At 37.9% G+C, this 22,544-nt stretch overlaps 1 protein-coding gene and 1 long non-coding RNA gene across 12 annotated transcripts in view; one reads left to right on the plus strand and one right to left on the minus strand.

The window, feature by feature from the left end:
- Nucleotides 1-22,544, plus strand: part of CUNH8orf34 (chromosome unknown C8orf34 homolog) — a 488,320-nt gene that overhangs the window by 93,413 nt on the left and 372,363 nt on the right. For all 10 annotated transcript variants that reach the window (XM_031366855.1, XM_031366856.1, XM_031366861.1 and 7 more), the window contains 2 exons: nucleotides 11,616-11,763; nucleotides 20,034-20,165. In XM_031366855.1, the coding sequence (XP_031222715.1) occupies nucleotides 11,616-11,763; nucleotides 20,034-20,165 (280 nt within the window). The remainder of the gene's footprint in view (nucleotides 1-11,615; nucleotides 11,764-20,033; nucleotides 20,166-22,544) is intronic.
- Nucleotides 1-22,544, minus strand: part of LOC116088172 — an 84,178-nt gene that overhangs the window by 54,341 nt on the left and 7,293 nt on the right. The gene's annotated exons all lie outside the window — the stretch shown is intronic.

The raw sequence follows: 22,544 nt of genomic DNA on the forward strand, positions 1-22,544 counted from the left end.
AAATACCCCTCACTTCTTGTGTTCGGGGTCGAACTCCTCTGGCCAGCATGGTCATGAGATCGACCCCGTTACTGGCCTATCCCAAATAAACCTCAAGTGATTGCAGCAAATTTGGTCTCTAGTGAGTTATTGGGTGGTCGCGTCATCCTGAGACTTGAGTAAGGATCTCCCCAGTTCTGGGGGTCTTTCATGTGTGTGTGTATGTGTGTGTGTGTGTGTATGTGTGTGTGTGTGTGCACATGTGTGCAATATTTTCAACTTCAAGTTGTGTGTATATGTTTCAGCAAAATGGTAAATGCTGCAACCTTCAACACGGCCCTTAAGGTTGTGAGAAAAACTTCTGAAAACCCGAGTTCAAAAATAATAATTTCTCTCTCTTTTTTTTTTAGGTTTTATTTTTTGTTTTTGTTTTTTTTTAACTTTTATTGCATTGTGATGAGAAAAGTTACATGATTTCAGTTTGTCTGAATTTGTTAACATTTAAAAATATATTTTAAGTAAATAGAATTAAATCACGTTCTTGTTTCCCTTTGTAACCCAACTCCTCCCAGAGACCCCCTCTTCATTACCTACAATATCTTTTTTTGTCATTTTTCTTAAAATTTATAAAATATTGTAACAATAAAAATGAGTATTATAAAAGTTGCTTGATATAAAACAACAATCAATTTAACAGTATTATATAGATACTTGTCTAGAGCAATACTGAAAATACATACATTTTTCTCAGTATAAATTTCAAATAATGCCAAACATATAAACTGTATATTTCAAAATAATACATCACTACTAGTATTCTCTTAAATGAACATAAATATATAAAGTCTTTTTATTTGCTTGTTTTGTATTTAATAGAGTTGAAAATCTTGGCTCTTTCTGTGGTAGAAGCCCAAAATAAGAACAATTTTTAGACATTGGATTTCATTGTAATAAGGCTGTACTTCCATGACCATCAAATCACCGAAGGACTTTACCTCTATCGTAGCTAAGCTGAAAATTTGCAGTTCTGCTGTGCCAAGGAAATAATTGTAGGCACGATTTTTGGATACAGACTTCCTGCTATGGTCAAAACTATTTGACTTGAGTGAGTGACTTTATTCTGAGGCCACAGAGAACAGGTTACACTCATTTAAGAATTTTAAAATGTGTAGACCAGGCTGGCCTCAAACTTGTGATCCTCCTGCCTCTGCCTCCTTCAGCAAACCCTACCAGCATGTGCCACCACAACTGGCATAATTTCTCAATTATGCAAAATATAAGGATGCAATTTGTGATATGAATACTATAAAGTGCTCACAGATCTAGAAGAAACAGAAGCAGCTGCACTATGAACCAGTTTGTCAGAAAGATACTAAGGAAGGAGGTAAAGAGATTTAGGTACTGGTGATCACAGGGCAAGATTCTGCTCACCTAAGTTTTTTGTTTGTGCTTGCAGAGGCAAGCAGATTCCTGAGTTCAAGTTCAGCTGCAGATAGAGGGAGTTTAGGTCCAGTTCCAGGTGTCATAGGAATGGTAATTTCAGGTCTGGGTCCCACCAACTAGCTTATTTTCTGTGCTTAACAAAGGCTGGCAGATCTCTGAATTCTTTTGTAATGTTAAAAAATGTGCTTGCTGTGTCTTGAAGAATTTAGGGGCTGGGTTGTGGGGGGTGATGCCTATTCATGAGATTATCAAAAGGGAACCTGGGGTAATGACTGAATTGATATGTAAATAAAAGACAGGACTTTTGATTTGCAAGAGATGGTCTATCTAGAGAGATATTTTAGAATAGAAGAGAAAGCTGTCTCACAATAATATAGAGAGAGATGTCTGGAAAGCTGTCTTGAGCAGAATATAGAGTATCAGCTTGTAAGCCATGATTTAACTTCAGGTCATTTGTTTCACCATTCCCGAACATTCCATCAATCAGAAACTCCTCTCCAAGATGAAGCTGGTCCTTGGCACAGGGAGACACATTTTTCAGAAACACAGCCCCAAATATATTCATGTGATATGCTACAAATATTTCTTTTGCCCTTGATAATCAATGGATAAGGTATACAGTGTTCTACCCATTTTAAGGATGAGAAAACTAAGATAAAAACAAACAACTTTGTGAAATTTGTACAGCAGGTAGCAAGCCAAGGCATGAATTCAGATGAGACAGCACTATAGTCCCCCTATTAATCCACACTATCTTTCCAGGTTCTCATGTAGAGTGTTTAGAGTGAAATCCACAAGAGAGTGTACCTGTCCATCCATATTGGTCCCTTGAAAACATCACACATTTGAACTGCACTTGCAATAGAAATAGAAACATCTATATCTATGCCTTAGATCATCAGTCTCAGAAGGAGGTTCTAGGTGTGCAGTAGGACATTTCATTTCCCTGTTATTATGCTAGGAAGAGCATTTTGGTTTTGTTGTTTTTAAGATAAATAATAAAAGTCTAAAATAATTTTTATTCGATGGAGAGCTTTGCATTTTTATGGGAACATTTACATAAACCTGCTGCTTCCATAATGGACCTGTGTAAGAAGTTTATTAGTTGTGAACCAACTCACTGTTTCTATGAGGAATGTTTTATACTTGGATGGAGTTGATTTCAACTTACACTGTGGAAAATCATGCCTAAAACTAAGTAAGTTGCTTTGACAGGATGCTATGCCAAATGACATAATTTCCTAATGGGAAATTTTTGGATGTGTGAGATGACAGTTTATCATTTGAGACCTCAGTGTTTGTCTAGATAATTCACTTGAAAGCTTACGATTCTTATAGGAGGACAATTTCATAGTACATATTAAATCTTCAAAAATTTATACTGAGAGGGTGTGTTAGATTTGTAATGATTTTATTGCCTGGTCTGTGTTGTTCTGGGCGTGCCCATGCCTGTCTGGTTGTTTATCTGAAAACCATAGCATGGAATTCAAAAAAATCATGGAAATGTGTGCAACTTTTGGCTGATTTGTAAATTTTTTTTTGTTCAGTTCTTTCTACATAGTAAGTAAATTAATTTATGTAAAACTCTTGCAATCTGTACTTCTCGGGCTTAATGAGTGTTTGATAATTTACTAATTTTTTATAATTTTGTAATTATATTTATGTACAGAAAAACCAGCACTATACCTTTAACTTTGCGACAAGTTCTTTGACCTTTGTCTTTTCTAGCTTGGCAATGCAAGCCACAGATTTAGAACCAATAATGATGACTCCTGAGTGACTGTGGATCTCATCATATGTCTGATTATAAAGGCTGATCCTTTGCTCTTCAGCCTCATGTAGAGGAGCCATTGGATGAAACTGTGAGGTTTCTTTGGGGCTGGATGCCCTGCCCAGTGCCTAAGTTCTTAGGCCTTTTCTTAAACAAAAGACTCACTATGTTTTTACCCTCTTGTTTCTTCATGGAAGGGGACAGGGCCACTGTCTTTCCTTTGAGCATCTTACTCTGTAGGAAGATAGTTATTATTATTTATACTACTTTCCTTACTATTGATCACAGAATTCCAATTCAATATGAGTCTTTACTTTTAAAGAGAGAAGTTGGCTTAGGGTAGTTCAGAAATAGAGAAAACAAAAAAGAAACAAGCAAAAAACCCTGTGTTCTCCAGTGGCCTGGAAGGGTCTCCACATCAGGCTGAAGGAAAACATTCAAAATGGCTCTTCTCTCAATATGCATGGAGATTTGTATGCTGCATTTGAACCTCTTTTTGCTGAGCACAGATATTATAGATCTGCTTGAATGTACAATCAGACAAGAAAAACATTTCTCCCCACTATGCATCATGTTTTCCAGTTTAAAAAAAAAGAAAGAAAGAAAAAGAAGCAAGAGTGGGCTATGGTACAGGTAGAAAGAAAAGCAAGCCTGATGTATGTGGCAAGTAAATAGGCAAGCATGGCCTAAGGGGCAGGTGAGGAAGGACTATGGGGTAGCTAGAATAGGCGAGCATGGAATATAGGGCAGATGGAATAGAAAACCATGGCTATGAGAAAGGTAAAATAGGCAAGCCAGGGCCTGCCTAGGCTTGCATAGGCTATGTTGTAGGTGGGAACAAGCATGGACCCATATGGAACAGGTGGGGAAGGTAACCATGGACTATTGGGCAAGTATAATCAAGTAGAGTTCAAGCCATTGGGAATACTACAATCAGTGGTTTCACAAACTATCAAGAATCAAATAGAGATTCACATTTTAAGTGAACAATTCAATGTCCATTCTTGAACACTAATGAATCATAGCTGGGTATTAGGTTGGAAAGTAAATATTTAAAGGGTAATGATCTCCAGTAAAGAACTTAAGAAACCTAATTAAAAATAGAACATATGCATATGAAGTATATGCAGACTTAGAATGAATTAATCAGATCTTAATGCCAGTTTTGCAGGAACAAAAATAAAATTCTACATATGATAGTGCACTGTAGTCTACTAATATAAAATTATTACAAACATTGAAAAATATATATGATTGATACTACCTCTTTGATTAACCTCTAAGGATAAGTTTTTATAATACTGAAAGGGAGAGAAGCAGCCAATAGTCCTACCAAGTTGTGACACCTGTGGTCCAACAAAGCAGCCAGACAAGATAGTCCTAAGACTACACCAGTGGTGTTCCTATTCTGTCTGGAACTAACAGATGACTAATTTACACCCAGGCCTATTTGTCAGGAGGAAATTCATGCCTAGTCCTGGACACCTAGCCAAATACTCATGAATATTAGAGGAAAACCTTATACTACTAATTTATTAAACCAGTACAAATTCTAGTTGCATTCTAAATACTTATCTTTAAACCCACAGAGGAGTGTGCCTTTCATCCCTAATCAAAGAAACTTTTCCTTGTAACAGAGGGAAAACATTACAGAAAAAGACCACCAATCAGAATGTAGAGAACAACTAGTCATGAGGTTCAGTCTCAATGAATACATTTTACACTACATACTTCATCTAAAGCTCAGGGAATATGAGGAAGACTTGGCAAATAGATGCAAGTGCCAGAGGACTGGGAAATCTACTGTAATTCTATGTATCATTTAACTGACAGAGAAGCTTCACCCATGATACCTCAACAGTATTGTTGAGAGAGAGAGAAAAAAAAAAAAAGACCTGAATAAGGACAACACCAATAGGCCTGCTAATATGGGAGATGGAGAAGGAAATTTTATAAGGAAGCAGCCCTAGTCAAAGAATCCCAAGCAGCAACTGTGTTGAGAAAGAGAGAGTTGTTCTCAAGCTCCATCTACACCTAGGAGTGAAGGTATTGGACCAGCAACCCTCTCTGCCCCTTCCCTGCAAGCAGAGAGTCTGCCTTCAGGGACTGCTTTAACCCAGGAACTCTGGTGAGACCTGCCATTTTCTCTCCGGTGACTTTCTAAGGTGGGACCAGCTGGGAGGGACAGGCCTCACAAGTCGCAAGGCAACCTGGTCAGGATCCTTTCTACCTCAGACCACACCTAGGAGGGACAACAGATCCACAGCCCTCTCTGCACCTTTCTCACAAGTGGAGATCCTGTCTCCAGGGTGTGCTCTGATTCAGGATGGACAACTGATCCACAGCCATTTGCGCCCAGGATTTACCAGAGGAGAGCTGATCTCCCAGAAGTGGTGACACCAGCTTACAGACCCACAGGAGGAACAAGCTCTAGTCAGAGACAGCAAGAACATCTAACACCAGAGATCAACAGATAGCAAAAGGCAAATGCAAGAATCCTACCAACAGAAACCAAGACTATTTGGCTTCATAAGAATCTAGTACTCCCAACACAGCAAGCCCTAGATATCCCAAAACACTGTAAAAGGAAGATTTGGATCTAAAATCATATCTCACAATGGTGCTAGAGGAATTTAAGAAGGACATGAATAACTCCCTTAAAGAAATAGAGGAGAACACAGGTAAAGAGGTACTAGCCCTTAAAGAGGAAACAAAAAAATCCCATAAAGAATTACAGGAGATCATGGGTAAACAAGTAGAAGCCCTTAAAGAGGAAACACAAAAATTTCTTAAGGAATTACAGGAAAACACAAACAACAGGTAAAGGAATTAAGCAAAACCATTCAGGACTTAAAAATGGAAATAGAAACAATTAAGAAATCACAAAGAGAGACGACTCTGGTGTTAGAAATCTTAGGAAAGAAGTCAGGAAACATAGATGCAAGCATCACCAACAGAATGCAAGAGATAGAAGAGAGAATCTCAGGGGCAGAAGACACCATAGAAAACATTGACACAACAGTCAAAGAAAATGCAAAAAGCAAAAAGTTCCTAACCCAAAACATCCAGGAAATCCAAGACACAGTGAGAAGACCCAACCTAAGGATCATGGTATAGAAGAGAGTGAAGACCTCCAACTTAAAGGGCCAGTAAATAGCTTCAACAAAATTATAAAACTTCCCCAACCTAAAGAATGAGATGCCCATGGACATACAAGAAGCCTACAGAACTCCAAATAGACTGGACCAGAAAAGAAACTCCTCCTCCCACATAATAGTCAAAGCACCAAATGCACAAAACAAAGAAAGAATACTAAAAGCAGTAAGGGGAAAAGGTCAAGTAACATATAAAGGCAGGCCTATCAGAATTATACCAGACTTCTCACCAGAGACTATGAAAGCTAGAAGATCCTGGGCAGATGTCATACAGACCCTAAGAGAACACAAATGCCAGCCCAGACTACTATAGCCAGCAAAACTCTCAATCACCATAGATGAAGAAACCAAAGTATTCCACGACAAAACCAAATTCACACAATATATTTCCACAAATGCAGCCCTTCAAAGGGTAATAAATGTAAAACTCCAACAAAAGAAGGGGAACTACATCTCTGAAAAAGCAAAAATGTAATCTTCCAACAAAACTAAAAGAAGATAGATACATGAATGGAATTCCAACTCTAACAACAAAAATAACAAGAAGCAAAGATTACTTTTCCTTAATATCTGCTAATATCAATGGACTCAATTCCCCAATAAAAAGACATAGACTATCAGATTGCATAAGTAAACAGGACCCAACATTTTGTTGCATATAGAAAACCCACCTGAGTGACAAAGACAGACACTACCTCAGAATAAAAGGATGGAAAACAATTCTCCAAGCCAACAGTCCCAAGAAAAAAGCTGGAGTAGCCATTCTAATATCAAGTAAAATCGACTTTCACCCTAAAGTGATCAAAAAAGATAAAGAGTGACACTTCATATTAAAAAAAAATGAAAGAAAGAAAGAAAGAGAGAGTTTTCCCGAGGAAAACTCCTCCTAATTGCTTATCCAATACTCAACAGTCAGCCCTGAAATCATATACACACACGTAACACTAAGTAGATTTTAACTAATAACTACCAAATAAAGAGAGGTCATGAATTATGAATTTGAGAGAGAGCCAGGGAGAGGACACGAAAAGCACTGGAGAGAAGAAAAGGAAGGAGGAAAATAATCTAATTATATTTACATTAAGAGAAAGAGAGCATTAACATCAAAATGAAGTCAATGGAAATATTTAATATATGTATAATATTGCAAATGTATGTTAATAAAAGGATAGTGGTCATAATAAATAATAAAATTAGTAAACTATTGCTCAGATATATAATCTATAAATATTTATAAATTGCAGTAAATATTAAAATGTTGTATTCTTTTGAGGGACATCACTAAACACTAAGTCAGAAAAACAAACTATTTTATGTGTCTTGGTAATAATAGAGTTAGTAATAAGTAAGTCATATGATAAAAGATAACACATTGAGCACCAAGGCCAGAGAAATGATGTTGCAGATCGAGAGTCTGCCATCAGGATCAGAGTTATTGACCATGAAGATTTCAGGCTACATCACAAGAAGCAACTGGCTATTAATTGTGTGCCTGGAGTTGCTGCAGTTTTCAGGTATTTTTGCATGCTTTCTATCTGAGCCTGCAGTGGAGTTTGCCAGAGGCTCTGGGAGGCTGCTGCAAAAGTCTCTTGCTTGCCCTCATTTCTGTCCTCAATAGATTCTATAGAACAGTTTCTTCTGCTTCTCTCTGCTTTCCAAGGCCTCTACAAATTCCTCATTAGGAAGCTCTAATCCAGATCAATGAAGAAATGAGTTCTGAGAAACAGTCCCCACTCCAGCAGTCTCTACATAGTTTAAGCACTTTATGAATTATGATCATTTACATTACTGCTATCATTTGCATTTAGCTGATGATGAATTTCATGTTAAAGTGATGACATACCTGACCCAAACCTATGTAGCTAGCAAATAGAACCATTCATCAGAGTGATTTCAAAGCCTGGGTGCAGAGTCATGACTGTGTTGTAGACCTCCTGTTGTATGCTGTTTGTATCTACAATATTATTGTTATTAGTAATTATGAATTCAATTATGGGCAGGTTTAATAATATGTCTTCTAGACTGTGCATACAAACAGGGTACCAGGTAAAACAGTATTTGTACTTCATCAATCACCTAGGTTCCTAGGCTAAAATACCTAAAAATATTTAATTTGTGTGCAGGATGGTATTACTACTTTCATTTTGCTTTTTATTTGTAAAGGCACACAACCAAAATCTCACAAGGACTTTCATACCAGGAACCTTACATTAATGGTAATGATGTAGATCATTTTCTAAAGGTATTAAGCCTGATACTTGAGACTGACTTAATATTCTCAAATAATTGCCCCTGTGGTAAATGAACCTTGTAGACTAAACATCAATCAATTCCCACTTTGAACTTGACATTCTACCTGCATAACTCTATTCTCACTTCCCAAATCCATCAGCTCTTTGGTTATATTTCTGTGTATCTACAACCTCTTGGTTGAAAGGGACTGCCCATCCACTGCTAATAGCTCCTTTGAAAATGATTTAAATGCTCCTGTATAGAAAAGAGATTTCTGCAAGTTCAAAGTCCTCTCAGTTGTTTAAATGCAAAATGTCTGGACTCATATACTGTGAAGCCAAATAACACTTCTTGTGCTTATAATCATCTGAAGATAGACTTTTGACCAAGCAACATACTATACCAAAAATATTAACTGTTTTAATTGCTTATGGTTGAATGTCTCTCTTCTTTTAAACTTATAAATTTATTAGTGGGTTAAAAATGTATCCCTGAAATTACTGGACTCATAATACTTTTGAAATAGCAGCTATTTGACTGCTCTTCTGTAGAGAATAAGGGAATGCTTCAGTTTCTTTTCAAAGAACAAAAATGTAGACATTTCCATCTGACTTGAAAGATAGAATTTTAGAAACAAAATTATATGCAATTTCACAGGATCACAACAGAAAGTTACTGTGGACCTAGGCCATTTTGACTGATCTAATTTTGTTGTGTCTTAGTGCCCAGGGTTTCTGTAACAAGATAAACCTTGTTGGTCCTTTCATTTCCCTTTCTCTCCATCATCTAGTGGTCTTTGTAATGAACAAGAGGTTCAAGCAGAATACTGCACATCTGCTCCCTAGGGGCCAAATTTGAGTTGCGCTGTTTTACATTGATGTGTTATTTCGAATTTAATTGAGCACAGCACTGTGTTATGAATGCCAATAGATGGATATCCCCACTTTAGTGATAGTAATAATTATGCCTTTTCAATGACCGTGTCTTACTTTGGGTTTTATTGAAGTGAACAGACACCATGACCACGGCATCTCTTACAAGGAAAATATTTAATTGGGGCTGGTTTACTGGTGCAGAGGTTTAGCCCATTACTATCGACAGGATAATGGCAGTGTCCAGGAAAGCATGGTAAAGGAGTAGCTTCAAGATCTACATCTTTATCTGAAGACTGCTAGGAAAAGACTGGCTCCCACATGGTTAGAAGGAGGGTCTCATTGCCCACCCCCATAGTGATAGACTTCCTCCAACAAGGCCACACCTTTTTCAACAAAGGCACACTTCCCAGTAGTGCTACTCCTTGGGCCAAGCATGGTCAAACCACTAAATTCCACCTCCTGGACCCTATAGGCTTTTTCAAAAACATGAGTCTATGGAGGTCATAGCTATGTTTGCATAAACATAGCTTAATGTAAAATGTATTTAGTCAAATTTCCAAAGTCCTCATACTCTATAGCAGGCTCAATAATATTAAAAGACCAAAGTTCAAAACCTCTTCTGAAATTCATCCAATCACTTACCTCTAATCCCCCCAAAAAGAGCAAAAACTAGCTGGGCAAACTCCAAATTCTGCATCTCCATGTCTGATATCAAAGTACTCTTCAGCTCTCTAACTCCTTTCATCCTTGTTGATTGGAACAAACTTCTTTCTCTTAGGCTGGTTCCACTCCCTAGCAGCTTTCCTTGGCAGGTATACCATGGCTCTGGCATCTCTAACATGTTGGGGTCTCCAGTACAAGTTCAACACATGATCTTCTGGGCTCCTCCAAAGGGCTTGAGTGACTTCTCCAGCTCTGCCTTCTGTAGCAAGCACTGTAGGCTCTGGTTGACTCCACTCTACTACTGTAGCTGTTGTTGGTTGTCACCCCAAAGTATGGGCATCTCCAATATACAGGGGGCTTCTTTTGCAACTAGGCTTCATCAATAGCTTCTCATAGGTTCCTTTCATGGTAACAAATCTCAGCTTTTTGCATGATCCCTACAGTCATGGACCATCAACTGCAAATAAAGCTACACTTTCACTAATGGCCTTCCCTGGCCTCTCATAACACCAAGCCTTGGCTACTCTCCATGCCTACTTCATGCTTCCAAGACCAGGTATCACCTGGGTAATTCTTATACATTTTCAAGTCCAGCTGCAGCACAAGGTACAACCTTGACCGTATCTGGAACGCAGGTTCTTTGTGATCTCAAAAAACACTTTTCAGAAAACTGCAAGATGAGATGTGACTGGTAAGAATATTAAGAGGGGTATGCCATCTCAGGAACTGAATTAGAAGGCATGAAAAAGCACCCCCATCCTCGTGGTGAGGCAGCTGTTCATGCCTGGATATCATAACCAACCACAACTGGAGATTGTCCTTTGTTCTCCCTGTCTAAATAAAAATAATATGTAGACATCATCGCTGGGCAGATGTTGGTATAATTTAAAGTATCATTAGAACAGCTAAAAGTGGGAGGACAGAGAGGAAAAGGGAGAGGGGATAGAAAGGGGGATAAAGAAGGAGGGAGGGAGGGAAAGAGAGGAAGAATGAAAGAGAAAAAGGAAGAGTTTTGTAAAAATTAATTCTATACTGTTTATAGATAATGTGAAGCTTATATGACATTGTGGCTACTAAATCATTTCTTTAAATGATTTCCAGCATATTCTTTGTGAATTTCAAGGGAAATTATATATTAACATATTATAAAAGGTATATTGTTTCTTTAAAGCTTAGTTTCTAATGGGATTCCTTGAAAGAGTAATCAAAGACTTAAATTTTTAGATCATAGTTTGTTTAACAAAAAGAATTTAGATAACATTTCTAGTATGATTTTGGCTAGTTTTTGCTGTGTTTTGCTGTGGAACACAAATGATTTATTTATTTGTACTACTTTGTCCTCAGAGCAAAAACACTTACTAACGTACCTGACTAGAAGGACTCTGGAAAAGTTTTAATTAGTTGTTCCATGTGGACATTGTAGTGCCAAAAAATGATGGATGTTTAGGTACTGTTTGCTCTTATTAGATGTAAATGTTTGTCTTGTTCTATCTTTAGGAATTAATGACCAAGTTAATAACTGAGACACCTGACCAGCCAATCCCATTTCTCATTGACCATCTTCAATCTAAACAAGGAAACCGAGGACAACTGCAAAGAACTTTGTCAGGGTCAGCGGCTCTCTGGGCTGAAAGTGAATCATCAGGTAATTGGGGGAGGAAACCAAACCTTTGAATTTATATTTTAATTTGGGATACATCTAATACAGTGCTTCTCAACCTGTGGGTTGCTACCTCTTAGGGCTTATTTAAGACTAATGGTAAACACTGATATCTATATTACAATTCATAGTAATACTAAAAATACAATTATGAAGTAGCAACAAAAATAATTTTGTGGATAGTGGTCACCATAACATGAGGAATTGTACTAAAGGGTCTAAGCATTAGGAAGGTTTAGAACCAGTGATCTAATAGAAAAGTTTTGAAAGTATTTTTAATTACAATAACCTAGAATTTCCCAATATTCTATGACCATAGTTTCATGTTCAATTTTCATATAAAATAGTCTTGATTTGAATACATTAAAATGTACCATGCTTCGATGAATGAAAATCAGAATGTTTCATTTAATAGAAATGATTCTGATTTGCAAGATATTATTTCATTATGTATAGATTTGAACTAAGCAGTCCAAATTTGTATTTAATTTTATAATCAATTTGGTTTAAAAACATACAGCTTATTGTTACAGAAAAGTAATGAGACAGTTTCTACAGAGTTACTTTTGCTTTTCTCAAAACTATTCTGTATTTTTTAAAATCATAATATTATTTATCCTGTACAGTAAATTTAACTTTAGAAATAGTTGAGCACTGGGCAACTCTGAAAATTGGGAGGTTTGGGGGAATTCTTCAAAGTTTATATAGTCTGCTTTCTACATTTAATGAGGAAAATAACAAGGTAAATGTGGCTTCAATCTTTCTGCACATTGTTCTTCAGGTTTGGAGTTTGCTTTGAAATCTCAGTCTCTCCATGGCATGGATTGGACTGTGTAGGCCAACTTGATACAACATAGAAACATTTTCGAAGAGGGAATCTCAGTTGAGAAAATTCCCCCACAAAATTGGCTTGTGGTCAGGCCTGTGGTACATTTTCTTGATTGATGATTTATGGACAATGATCCAGCTCACTGTAGGCAGTGCCCCCAAAGTTGGTGGTTCTGGGTTCTATAAGAAAACAGGCTAAGCAACATGAGTAGCAAGCCAGTAAACAGAATTTCATCATAGTTTCTGTTATAGTTCCTACTTCTATGTTCTTCTTCTCAACTCTTGCCCTCACTAATTGAGAGCTTCTAGAAGATTAAGATAAAATAGAATCTTTCCATCCCAATTTTTTGTTGGTCATTATATCATTTTATGTTAGCATTGCAATTGAAACCCTAAATAAGACATGGTTGTTATATGGTGTCTTAGGTAGGGTTTCTATTGCTGTAAAGAGACACCATGACCAGGAACACATTTATAAAGGATATTTAATTTAGGCTGGCTTATAAGTTTTGAGGTTTAGTCCACTATCTTCATGGCAGGAAGTATGGCAGTGTCCAGGCAGGCATGGTACTGGAAGAGCTAAGAGTTGGACATCTTGTCCCAAAGACAAACAAGAGAAGACTGTCTTCTAGGAAGTTAGAAAGATGGTCTCAAACCACATGTCTACAGTGACACACTTCTTCCAACAAGGACACATTTACTTCAACAAGTCCATAACTCCTAATAGTGCCACAGTTGGGCCAAGCATATGCAATCCACCACCCATGGGTAACCAACTCTTTGCCTAATTCCTATGGATATTGGACTGACTAGTCTCTAAATGATTTCCTGGAATGCTACCATATTAACTTCTCCTCTCATACTCAGTAGAATTTCAGGAAAATATTTTTTGTATTATCATAGTAATATTTTCTTGATATTATTACAAGTGTATACTAAGGAGGGCAGAAAGTGAATATCCTCTGAAGAATGTGGACATTGCTAGTAATAATGTCTACATAAAAGTTATTTCAGTAAACAAGAAACTAGAACATGAGTTTTGCCATACAAAGCAGAGAATGCTTATGTTTGCTTTTCCCCCTTTTGGCATCAATTCCTTAGGTTTATAAGTCAGTGGGTTTATTGCCAAATGCTTTCTTTTCTAGACACTAAAATGGTACTCACCTTGTAACAAAAGGACAAATTGGCATCTGTCAAGTTCTAGACGCTCACAAGGATATATATTATAAATAATTTTATTATGGGAGCAGTAATATATTAAAATCTGAATTATTTATCAATACCAATTTAACATTCAATTTCTATGTGCCAGAAGCTCATGTATGGCTTAGCCAGCTTTATTCAGCTTCATATCAAACTGTTGAGTCGTTTATATCCTCATCTGAATACTGAGCTGGAGAAGAGCATATTTCCAAGGACATTTGCTTTGTTGGCAAGCAAACCCTCACAGAATATGACTAAAATCTTTAATTCCTTTCTGGATTTTAGCCTGTATTTTTTCTTAGCTGCTAACTACAAGTAGAGTTCCCTGTTACATGATTCTTATATCTTGGCAGATTATTTTCTCAAGTCAAGAAATCCATTCAAATGGGGTTTCTACAATGAAGTTATTACAATGTAATTGTGACATTATTATCTCAACAGTTTCTCTATATCATACTTGAGAGAAGAGAATCAATGGTCCTGTTTTCATTAAAGAAAAGACAATAGTATAAGTCTTGGTTAATCTTTACTAAGTTACTTTCCCATATTTCTTAGAATTCACATTCCCACAAGTGTTGGTTGAAGTTTCTTGGACAGCATAGAAGAAAGGAGTAGATTATTATAGCTGCTGGCTTACTAAATTAAGTAATAATATGAAACATAAAACTAAATTTCCAGAGTAGAGGCTGAATTCTTACTGGTAAATTTGAATTTTTGTGGAACATCTTAATATGCAATACTAACAGGCATTTGAATGTAATTCTGAGTCTCTGGTGTGGGTCAAGGTAGCAGGCTCAGGAATGGGACTCATTCAGTATCAAAGGAACAATCATATAATCCACAGGAATGAAAGAATGTTGTATTAAACTATGTCAAGAAAGGGATGTATTAGAAGATAATTACTGTAAGATTATTCTGTGTGCTTTAAATTGTGCTGTTTATCAAGAGGTAAAATTTCTTGTTGAAGAAAAGAGTTGGAAATTAGTAGAAGTGACCCATAGAGTTTGTACAACCCTATGGCTAAATTGAGTTAAAGACATAGATTAGTTATGATTAACACTTGTAGAAAGCACTAGAGAGGTGTTCTCCAGCAGAGCATCAGTTTTGAATGATTCACTGAGACAGGTGGATTTGCTGCTACTACCTGGGGAGAAGGTGGGACAAAGGTTCTGTGGAAGAGTTGGGAATGTTGATGAACAAAAGGTACACATAACTAAGTGTAAAACCTGGCATAAAATATAGCAACTGTGTGCAGAAACTGACTTCTCCATAGAACCCCAGTCCAATATTTAAAAGCCTATGTATGAGAGATTGACATGGTTAAAAACAAGAGAAACAGGATTCTAGCTGTACTTAAAGGTAGTGTGTAAACTTAATTTTTTCTGTTGCATGCAGCTTTTGCTACCCATCCTTGTGTTCCTTAAGGTCACACTCTTGCAACTACCTAGAAATTATCTCAGATCCACTGATTGAAGAAAGACACACACACACACACACACACACACACACACACACACCACACCAGTTAAAATGCCTTGGCTAATAATGACTGGACATAGCTAATTCTTCTCCTGCTACCTCTTTGGCCACTTCCCTGGGTTCTTACATTTCTGGTGGCTCTGTCTCCCTCCAAGGATGGTGGTAAAACTTTTTCCCGAGTCTCTCTCCAACCTGAGGGAACCTGGAGGTCCTGCCTTTTCCACCTAGCCATTGGCAGGCATCTTTGCTAATGGATCAAGAACCAATTGGGGAACAGGACCTTCAGCATCAGTACTCATAGATTACCGATTAAAACAAAACTTCAGAACCTCACCCTTATATTTTTCAAATCCCATATTTATTTATTTATTTATTTATTTATTTATTTATTTATTTATTTTTGATTATTCAAGACAGGGTTTCTCTGTATAGCCCCGGCTGTACTGGAACCCACTCTGTAGACCAGGCTGGCTTCAAACTCAGAAATCCTCCTGCCTCTTCCTCCCAAGTGCTGGGATTAAAGGCATGTGCCACCACTGCCTGGCTTAAATCCCATTTTTAATGAGGATTCTTAAATGTTTTAACCTCCCTTCTAGCCCACCATCTACCAGAGGTTATAGAAATCAAAGGATACAGGGGAAGTGGACCTGTTTAGAAATAGTTCTTTAGAGCAGATCCCATATGCATTGTCAGGAAAACAGCAGTTCAATAGGTAGGTCAGCACTGACAGTTTGATCCAGTTGCAAACACTTCATGGATATACCAGTAGTTCAGTTCATTCAGGAGGGATTCAGAGCAGCAGGGGTGCAGGGAGTTCTTTGTGCTGCCTCTTTCAGCAAAGACTCAAGACCTAGAAGCCATGCATAGCTACCTCTATAAACAAGCCAAGCCTCACCAAGTCAAACTTCCATCACTGTCTGTTAAGTTCTATATTTACTCCCTTCAAACATCATGGGTCCTCCATGGGTCTTGCCTCAGCACATGAGTCTGACTTAGCAAAACTCCTTTATCAGTTGACATCACTCTGTCAATAACCCCGAGTCTGTGGAAGTAGAAAGCAGCCATGGCATGCCACCAGAAATTTTTTGGTGTATTTCTGTCTAAGGAGTCCCAGTAAATAGAGCTAAGCTAATAAAATGCAAAGTAATGGTGGACCAATACATGCATGTCATTAGCAAAGAATCTTTCATCAAGTGCTCTTTTACATGCTTGCTTTAGCAGAACATCCTTTCACCTGTGTCTGCTTCAGAGAAACATTCCTTCACATGTTTGCCCTAGCAAAACACCATCCAGCACAGCTGTCTTTCCAAAAACCCTTAAGTTTCCACTCTACAAGTGATAATTAATGTCAAGTCATCTATTGTGGGACCATTAAAAAGCAGTCTGTATTTTGGTTGAGCTAGTCTCAACTTTGGAGACCCAGTGAAATATTTCACAAGGGATGGAAAAAATAGAGAGACATTCCCAAATACAGGCTAATTCCACGAGTTCTCCAACTCCACTAGCCTGTGCTATCATCAATCATGTAGACAATGCCTCAAGCTCCCAGCATTCTGGCTGGACCATACCCCCAGTCAACTGACCACAGCCAGGTATGTGCAGCCCCACAGATAGCCCAGTCCACCTTACAAGGAGCAGTTTACCCCTTCCCCTTCTCTCTTCTCTTCTCTTCTCTTTTCTTCTCTTCTCTTCTCTTCTCTTCTCTCCTCTTCTCTTCTCTTCTCTTCTCTTCTCTTCTCTTCTCTTCTCTTTTCTTTTCTTCTCTTCTCCTCTCTTCTTTTCCTCTTCTTCTCTCCCTCCCCTCTTATTCTCTTCTTATCTTTATTTTCTCCTTCTCCCATCCCCGTCTTTCCTCATGGCTGGAATGACTATGTGGAGAAGACTGGCCCCTACTTTCCTATCTCTTCTCTCTCCTTTCTAAAATAAAACATCTTACAACCATACATTGCCTCCTTTCATCTAGACAGCCATGTGGGCTGGGCACTTGCAGCCCTGAGACCAGAATGAGAACTCTCACACCCCACCTCATGCCAGCAGTGCCTGAAACATGGCTTCCTGCCCCTGCCAGCTTTTTCCCTTCAGCCTCAGGGCAGACTGAGCTGCCCTGGGGCTCCCAGTTTGTTTCAGCTCCTCCACAGTACCCAGTGTCACCTGTGATTCCAAGGAGCTAGAACCTGTGACTCCTTCAGCTGTTCTCCCCTGTTTTCCAAGGACTAGGATGCTGCGACACTCGAATCTGTGTTCCAGAGTATTGGACCTCTGGTGGCACTAGAGTCATTCTTTCCCAATCCCTTTATCGCTACCACCCCCAATACACTCCCTAGTGTTGGGGCAAGCACCTCCCAGTTCACCACCTGCAGCATGATCGTGGAGCACCACACAGCCATGGTGGCGAGCTCTGTGCCCGACAATCTATAGAAGAGTGGTTCTACAGAATAAGAATAAGAAGAATAAGAAAACCCAGTGTGGTGTTTGAAATATTAGAGAAATGAAGCTCTTCAGAATTGAAGCAAAAAAGTCTAATGTCTCTGCTTTGTGTACGTTTAAAGAAGTCGTTGCTGTTTCATCCATGTTGTCGGAAGAACAAGAGAAATTGTAGCAAGGTCTAGAATATTGCTGTGGGTAATGATGAGGAGTGGTGAACTGTGTGGTGAGTGGTGTTTCATGCTTCCCTTTACTTGTGGAGGCCTCCCATTGCAGAAGCATTTGGAATGTAGGAAGTCTCCTGCCTTCACTATGTGTATATGTTAGAATGGGGGTGCAAAGAAGGAATTGTGGGAAAATGAGGTACATGATAAGATATGAAGTGGAGATTTGAAAATGGTGGAGTGCTTGTTTATGTGAAACTAAGGGCCACAGAAGAAGGGGAAAAGTTTCAGAAGGAAGAAATGGAAGGAGAAAGAAAATAATGAGTTCTTGGATGTTAACAGAGTCATAGAATGATTATTTGGATGGTGGTTAGTGACGTCTTTTTAAGTCATTGCCCTGATTTGAATTATTTTGATGCATCCTCTAATCTGTTACACAATGTCTCAACAGCTTAAGGATAGAGAAGAAATATTTTTTCCAAAATTTCTAAGTTACCCTATTGTTGCTTTTAAATGCTCAGGGTACAACATGTCCTCACATGTCCAACACTTTGTGGTGTGGAGTAGAAACCTTTCTATTTGTTTCATTTTTCAACGAAAAGCAAGCACCTTTGTGGAATACTTCAAAGTATATGCAAACATGTGCACATACCACACTGATACCCACCTATACTCACACAGACACTTTTGATATTCCAAACCGTAGCTAAGATATTTTCTACAATTTTTCAGGAAAAATCATTTTTGTAGAAATTGAGTTTCCTTGAATCTACATCATTAACCCCCTTCATTCAATATTGCCTGTATCAATTTGTGGACTCTACTCTGGAGAGTGTATGTTCTCTCTGTCCCTGATTCAATTGTCAACACTATCAGAATTCCTTTTCCAGCATTGAATATAAATTTAATGTGATATTCAATTTTAGTTTTCTAACAGTGATTATTAAAAAAAAAGACACAAAAACTCCCTTTAAAATAATATGTGCACTTATATTTTAATCCAGCTTTCTGAAAACCTCTTCTTCAATTTTGTTTTCTTTCATTGATTATTTTACTTGCATTGGGAAGTCAAAAATTCAGATCCTGACATTTAATAGTTGTAAGATTATCATCTTCCTTTGTATTTTAAATATTTTATTTTTCATTTAATATATTTCATCATTTCTTTCTAGAATGAAAGTTTTCTATTGATCCAAACTTAAATGTAGAGTGTTGTATCTAGTTCCAAGTCTGACAGTAGACAATGTAGGCAAAGTTTCTGTTGTTGTTTCACCATAGAACTTGAAACTCTGGATACTATCTATCTCTATCTCTATCTATCTATCTATCTATCTATCTATCTATCTATCTATCTATCTATTGTTTGGGATTAGTGCTTGCCCATGGGATGGGTCTCAAATTGGGCTATTAATTGGTTGGCTGTTCCCTCAGTCTCTGTTCCATTCTCTGTGCCTACATTACTTGTAGATAGAATAAATTTTGGGTTGAAAGTTTTATGAGTGGTTTGGTGTCTCTATCACTCCACTGGAGTTCATGTCTGTACAAGAGGTAGCCTCTTCAAGTTCCATATGTCTAACATAGTGATTCAAAGATAAGGTCACCCCCATTGATTCCTGGGTACCTGCCTTGTCCATTTCTCTATCTCATACTGGAAGTACCCCCACATCCTCAGACCCCCCCAAATCAGTTGCAGATTTCCATTTATTTTCATGGTCATGTAGCTATCTCTCCTGTCCTTCCCCACAGCTGATCCTGATTCCCCATTCCCCTCCCCATTCCCTTCCTTCCCAGTTCCCTCTCACTATCTGCCTCTTTATTTTCTGTCTGTTGTTGCCATATATATAATATGGCATAATTAGATGACAAATCATAGCTGATACTGAAATTGCTAATATCAGTCAAATCTTGTTAGAGTCTGCTGTACTGATGAGTGAATTTCTTTCTCTCACATTTACTCATGCAACGAGGTAAAAAAGATATCCTGGCTAAGCTACTTCACAACTATGATTTATGGACAAAAGTATAAAAGAAAGAAAAAATCTGATGTTTTATGAAACATAGCTTCTCTCAGTAACCTTTAAAAATTAAGATGCTTTATTTCATAGCCAGAATTTTTCATCCTTATTATGATGATTTGTTTATATTTTGTTTTAACAGAACCCAAAGGAACAAGAAGGGATTTTAGAAGCTATGATAAACCTTGGCAGATGAGTGCAAAGAAGCCTAAAAAATCAAAAAGTGACCTGGCTGTATCTAATATTTCTCCTCCATCACCAGACTCCAAATCATGTAAGTTTGTTACTTAAATATTATTAAATTGGCAAGTCTTTGTAGTCTTGGAAGTAAAGAAAATTTAACAACTGAATTCAAACTTTATACTTGTTTTTAGTTATTTGTTAATCCTAATGAATCCACTTTCATTCCAGAATTTTCATTGAAGTTCATGCACACAACTCTCTGTACTCCTTTATACCTTCTTAAGTGTGTAACTACCTGAGATCTTTTCTGACATTCTGTTATTTGAAGAATGTGAGCTACATGAAAAATGTCTCTTACCTCTTCTGGCCTGTTGCAGACCTCCTTTGAAGCATGTCAAATTTACATAAAAGCAATACAAATTTTTAGAGAAGAAGATAAAAAGATTTTTATTCTGAATATTGAAACCAAATTAAATAAACAAACCAACAAAAAACAAACAAACAAACAAACAAAACCATCCGGCATCTCTTGGCTCCCTTCTTTGTTATTCATGCTTAGTTTCCATGTCTTTTCTTTGTCCTACTGACCTAAGTATCCCTCAGTATTGACTGCCTTAGTCGCCTTTGGGTTTTTCCAGTGTTCTATCATGATGAGCTGCATGGAAGCTTTCTAAGTACCCAGGCTTCTACCAAACCCTGGTTAACCTTGAAAGACAAGAGAACTTGAATTTACCCTTATACACCAGCTCCCCATACTGGTCAAACTATGAGTGCTTGATTTTAATGACAAGAGAAAGGAAGATTAAGATATGTTTAAAATATTTTAAAAAGCATTATATACTAACTGGAAATTGAATGTGGATAATGAAATTTAACTGTGCATTTCACCTGCATAACAATGCTCACTGGAGATGCACAGAGCTGTAGTAAAGAGGATGTGGAGGAATAACTTTGAGTGTTCATGGCAGATTGTAATTTTTTCCATTGCAGATAATTTATTGAAATTTCCAACTGAATTCTATTGAGTCATTGTCACATATTTGATTTGAAATACCATAAATATTGAATAGTTCTGTCAATATCACAATCAAGACGATGAACATATACCTCACTTAAGAAATTATCTGCTGTCCTTGCATGAAACATCCTTCATATCTCTCTCTTCTCTCTATCTCACCCCTCTTTCTTTCTCTCTCTTTTCTCTCTCCCCTTTATCAACACTTTGACTTTTAAAATTTAATTTAATTTGCTTTTACTTATTCACCCTGCATCCCATTCACTGCCCTCCTCCTGGTCACCCTTCCCACAATCTTCCCCCATCATCCCTTCCCTTCTCTTCTGAGTAGGTGGGGGCCCTCCTGAGTATCTCCCTCACCCTTACACTTTAAGCTTCTGTGAGGCTAGGCACTTTCTTTCCAGTGAAGCCAGACAATGCAGCTTGTAGAACATATTCCATTTACAGGCAACATGTTTTGGGATAGCCCCCATTGCAGTTGTTCAAGACCCACATGAAAGCCAGGTTAGTTGACTCTGTTGGCTTTCCTGTGGAGTTCCTATCCCCCATGGGGCCCACAGTCCTCCTTCCTTTTTTTCCATAAGAGTTCCCAAGCTCCATCCACTGTTTGGCTGTGGGTGTCTTTATCTGTTTGAGTCAGCTGCGGGGTAGAGTCTCTCAAGGGATAACATACTCCTGTCTGCAAACATAACAGAGTATCATTAATAATGTTTGGGATTAGTGCTTGCCCATAGGATGGGTCTCAAATTGGGCTATTAATTGGTTGACTGCTCCCTCAGTCTCTGCTCCATCCCTCATGTCTCCATTACTTATAGACAGGATAAATTTTGGGTTGAAAGTTTTATGAGTGGGTTGATGTCTCTATCACTCCACTGGAGTTCATGTCTGTACAGGATGTGACCTCTTCAGGTTCCATATGTCTAACATAGTGATTCACAGATAAGGCCACCCCCATTGATTCCTGGGTACCTCCCTTGTCCCATTTCTCTATCTCATCCTGGAAGTACCCCCACTTCCTCACTTCCCCCCATCAGTTGCAGATTTCCATTCATTTTCAGGGCCATGTAGCCATCTCTCCTGTTCTTCCCCAAAGCTGATTCTGAATCCCCACTCCCCTCCCCATTCCTTTCCTTTCCAGTTCTCTCTCACTATCTGCCTCTTTATGTGCTGTCTGTTGTCTCAAGTTTAGTCTATAAATTAGAGGATCCCTTTTCCTGAAGGAGTGTGCCAGACACCACGCACATGCAGGCTCTATGCTCTAAATAGGACACCACCAAGGCATAGCATAGCTACCAGTGTGACAAACTCCTCATCAGGTTCTTTTTTGTCTTATTAATTTATTTACAATGACTAGTTACAGCAAAATGTTAGCAAGAGGCTTTTAATGATGATGAAATAACAAACTACCATCCTTGAAATGTGTGTGACAATAAAAAACAATGAATTTAAGTCACA

Source organism: Mastomys coucha, unplaced genomic scaffold (assembly GCF_008632895.1).
Source record: "Mastomys coucha isolate ucsf_1 unplaced genomic scaffold, UCSF_Mcou_1 pScaffold14, whole genome shotgun sequence".
NCBI classification, from domain to species: Eukaryota; Metazoa; Chordata; class Mammalia; order Rodentia; family Muridae; genus Mastomys; species Mastomys coucha.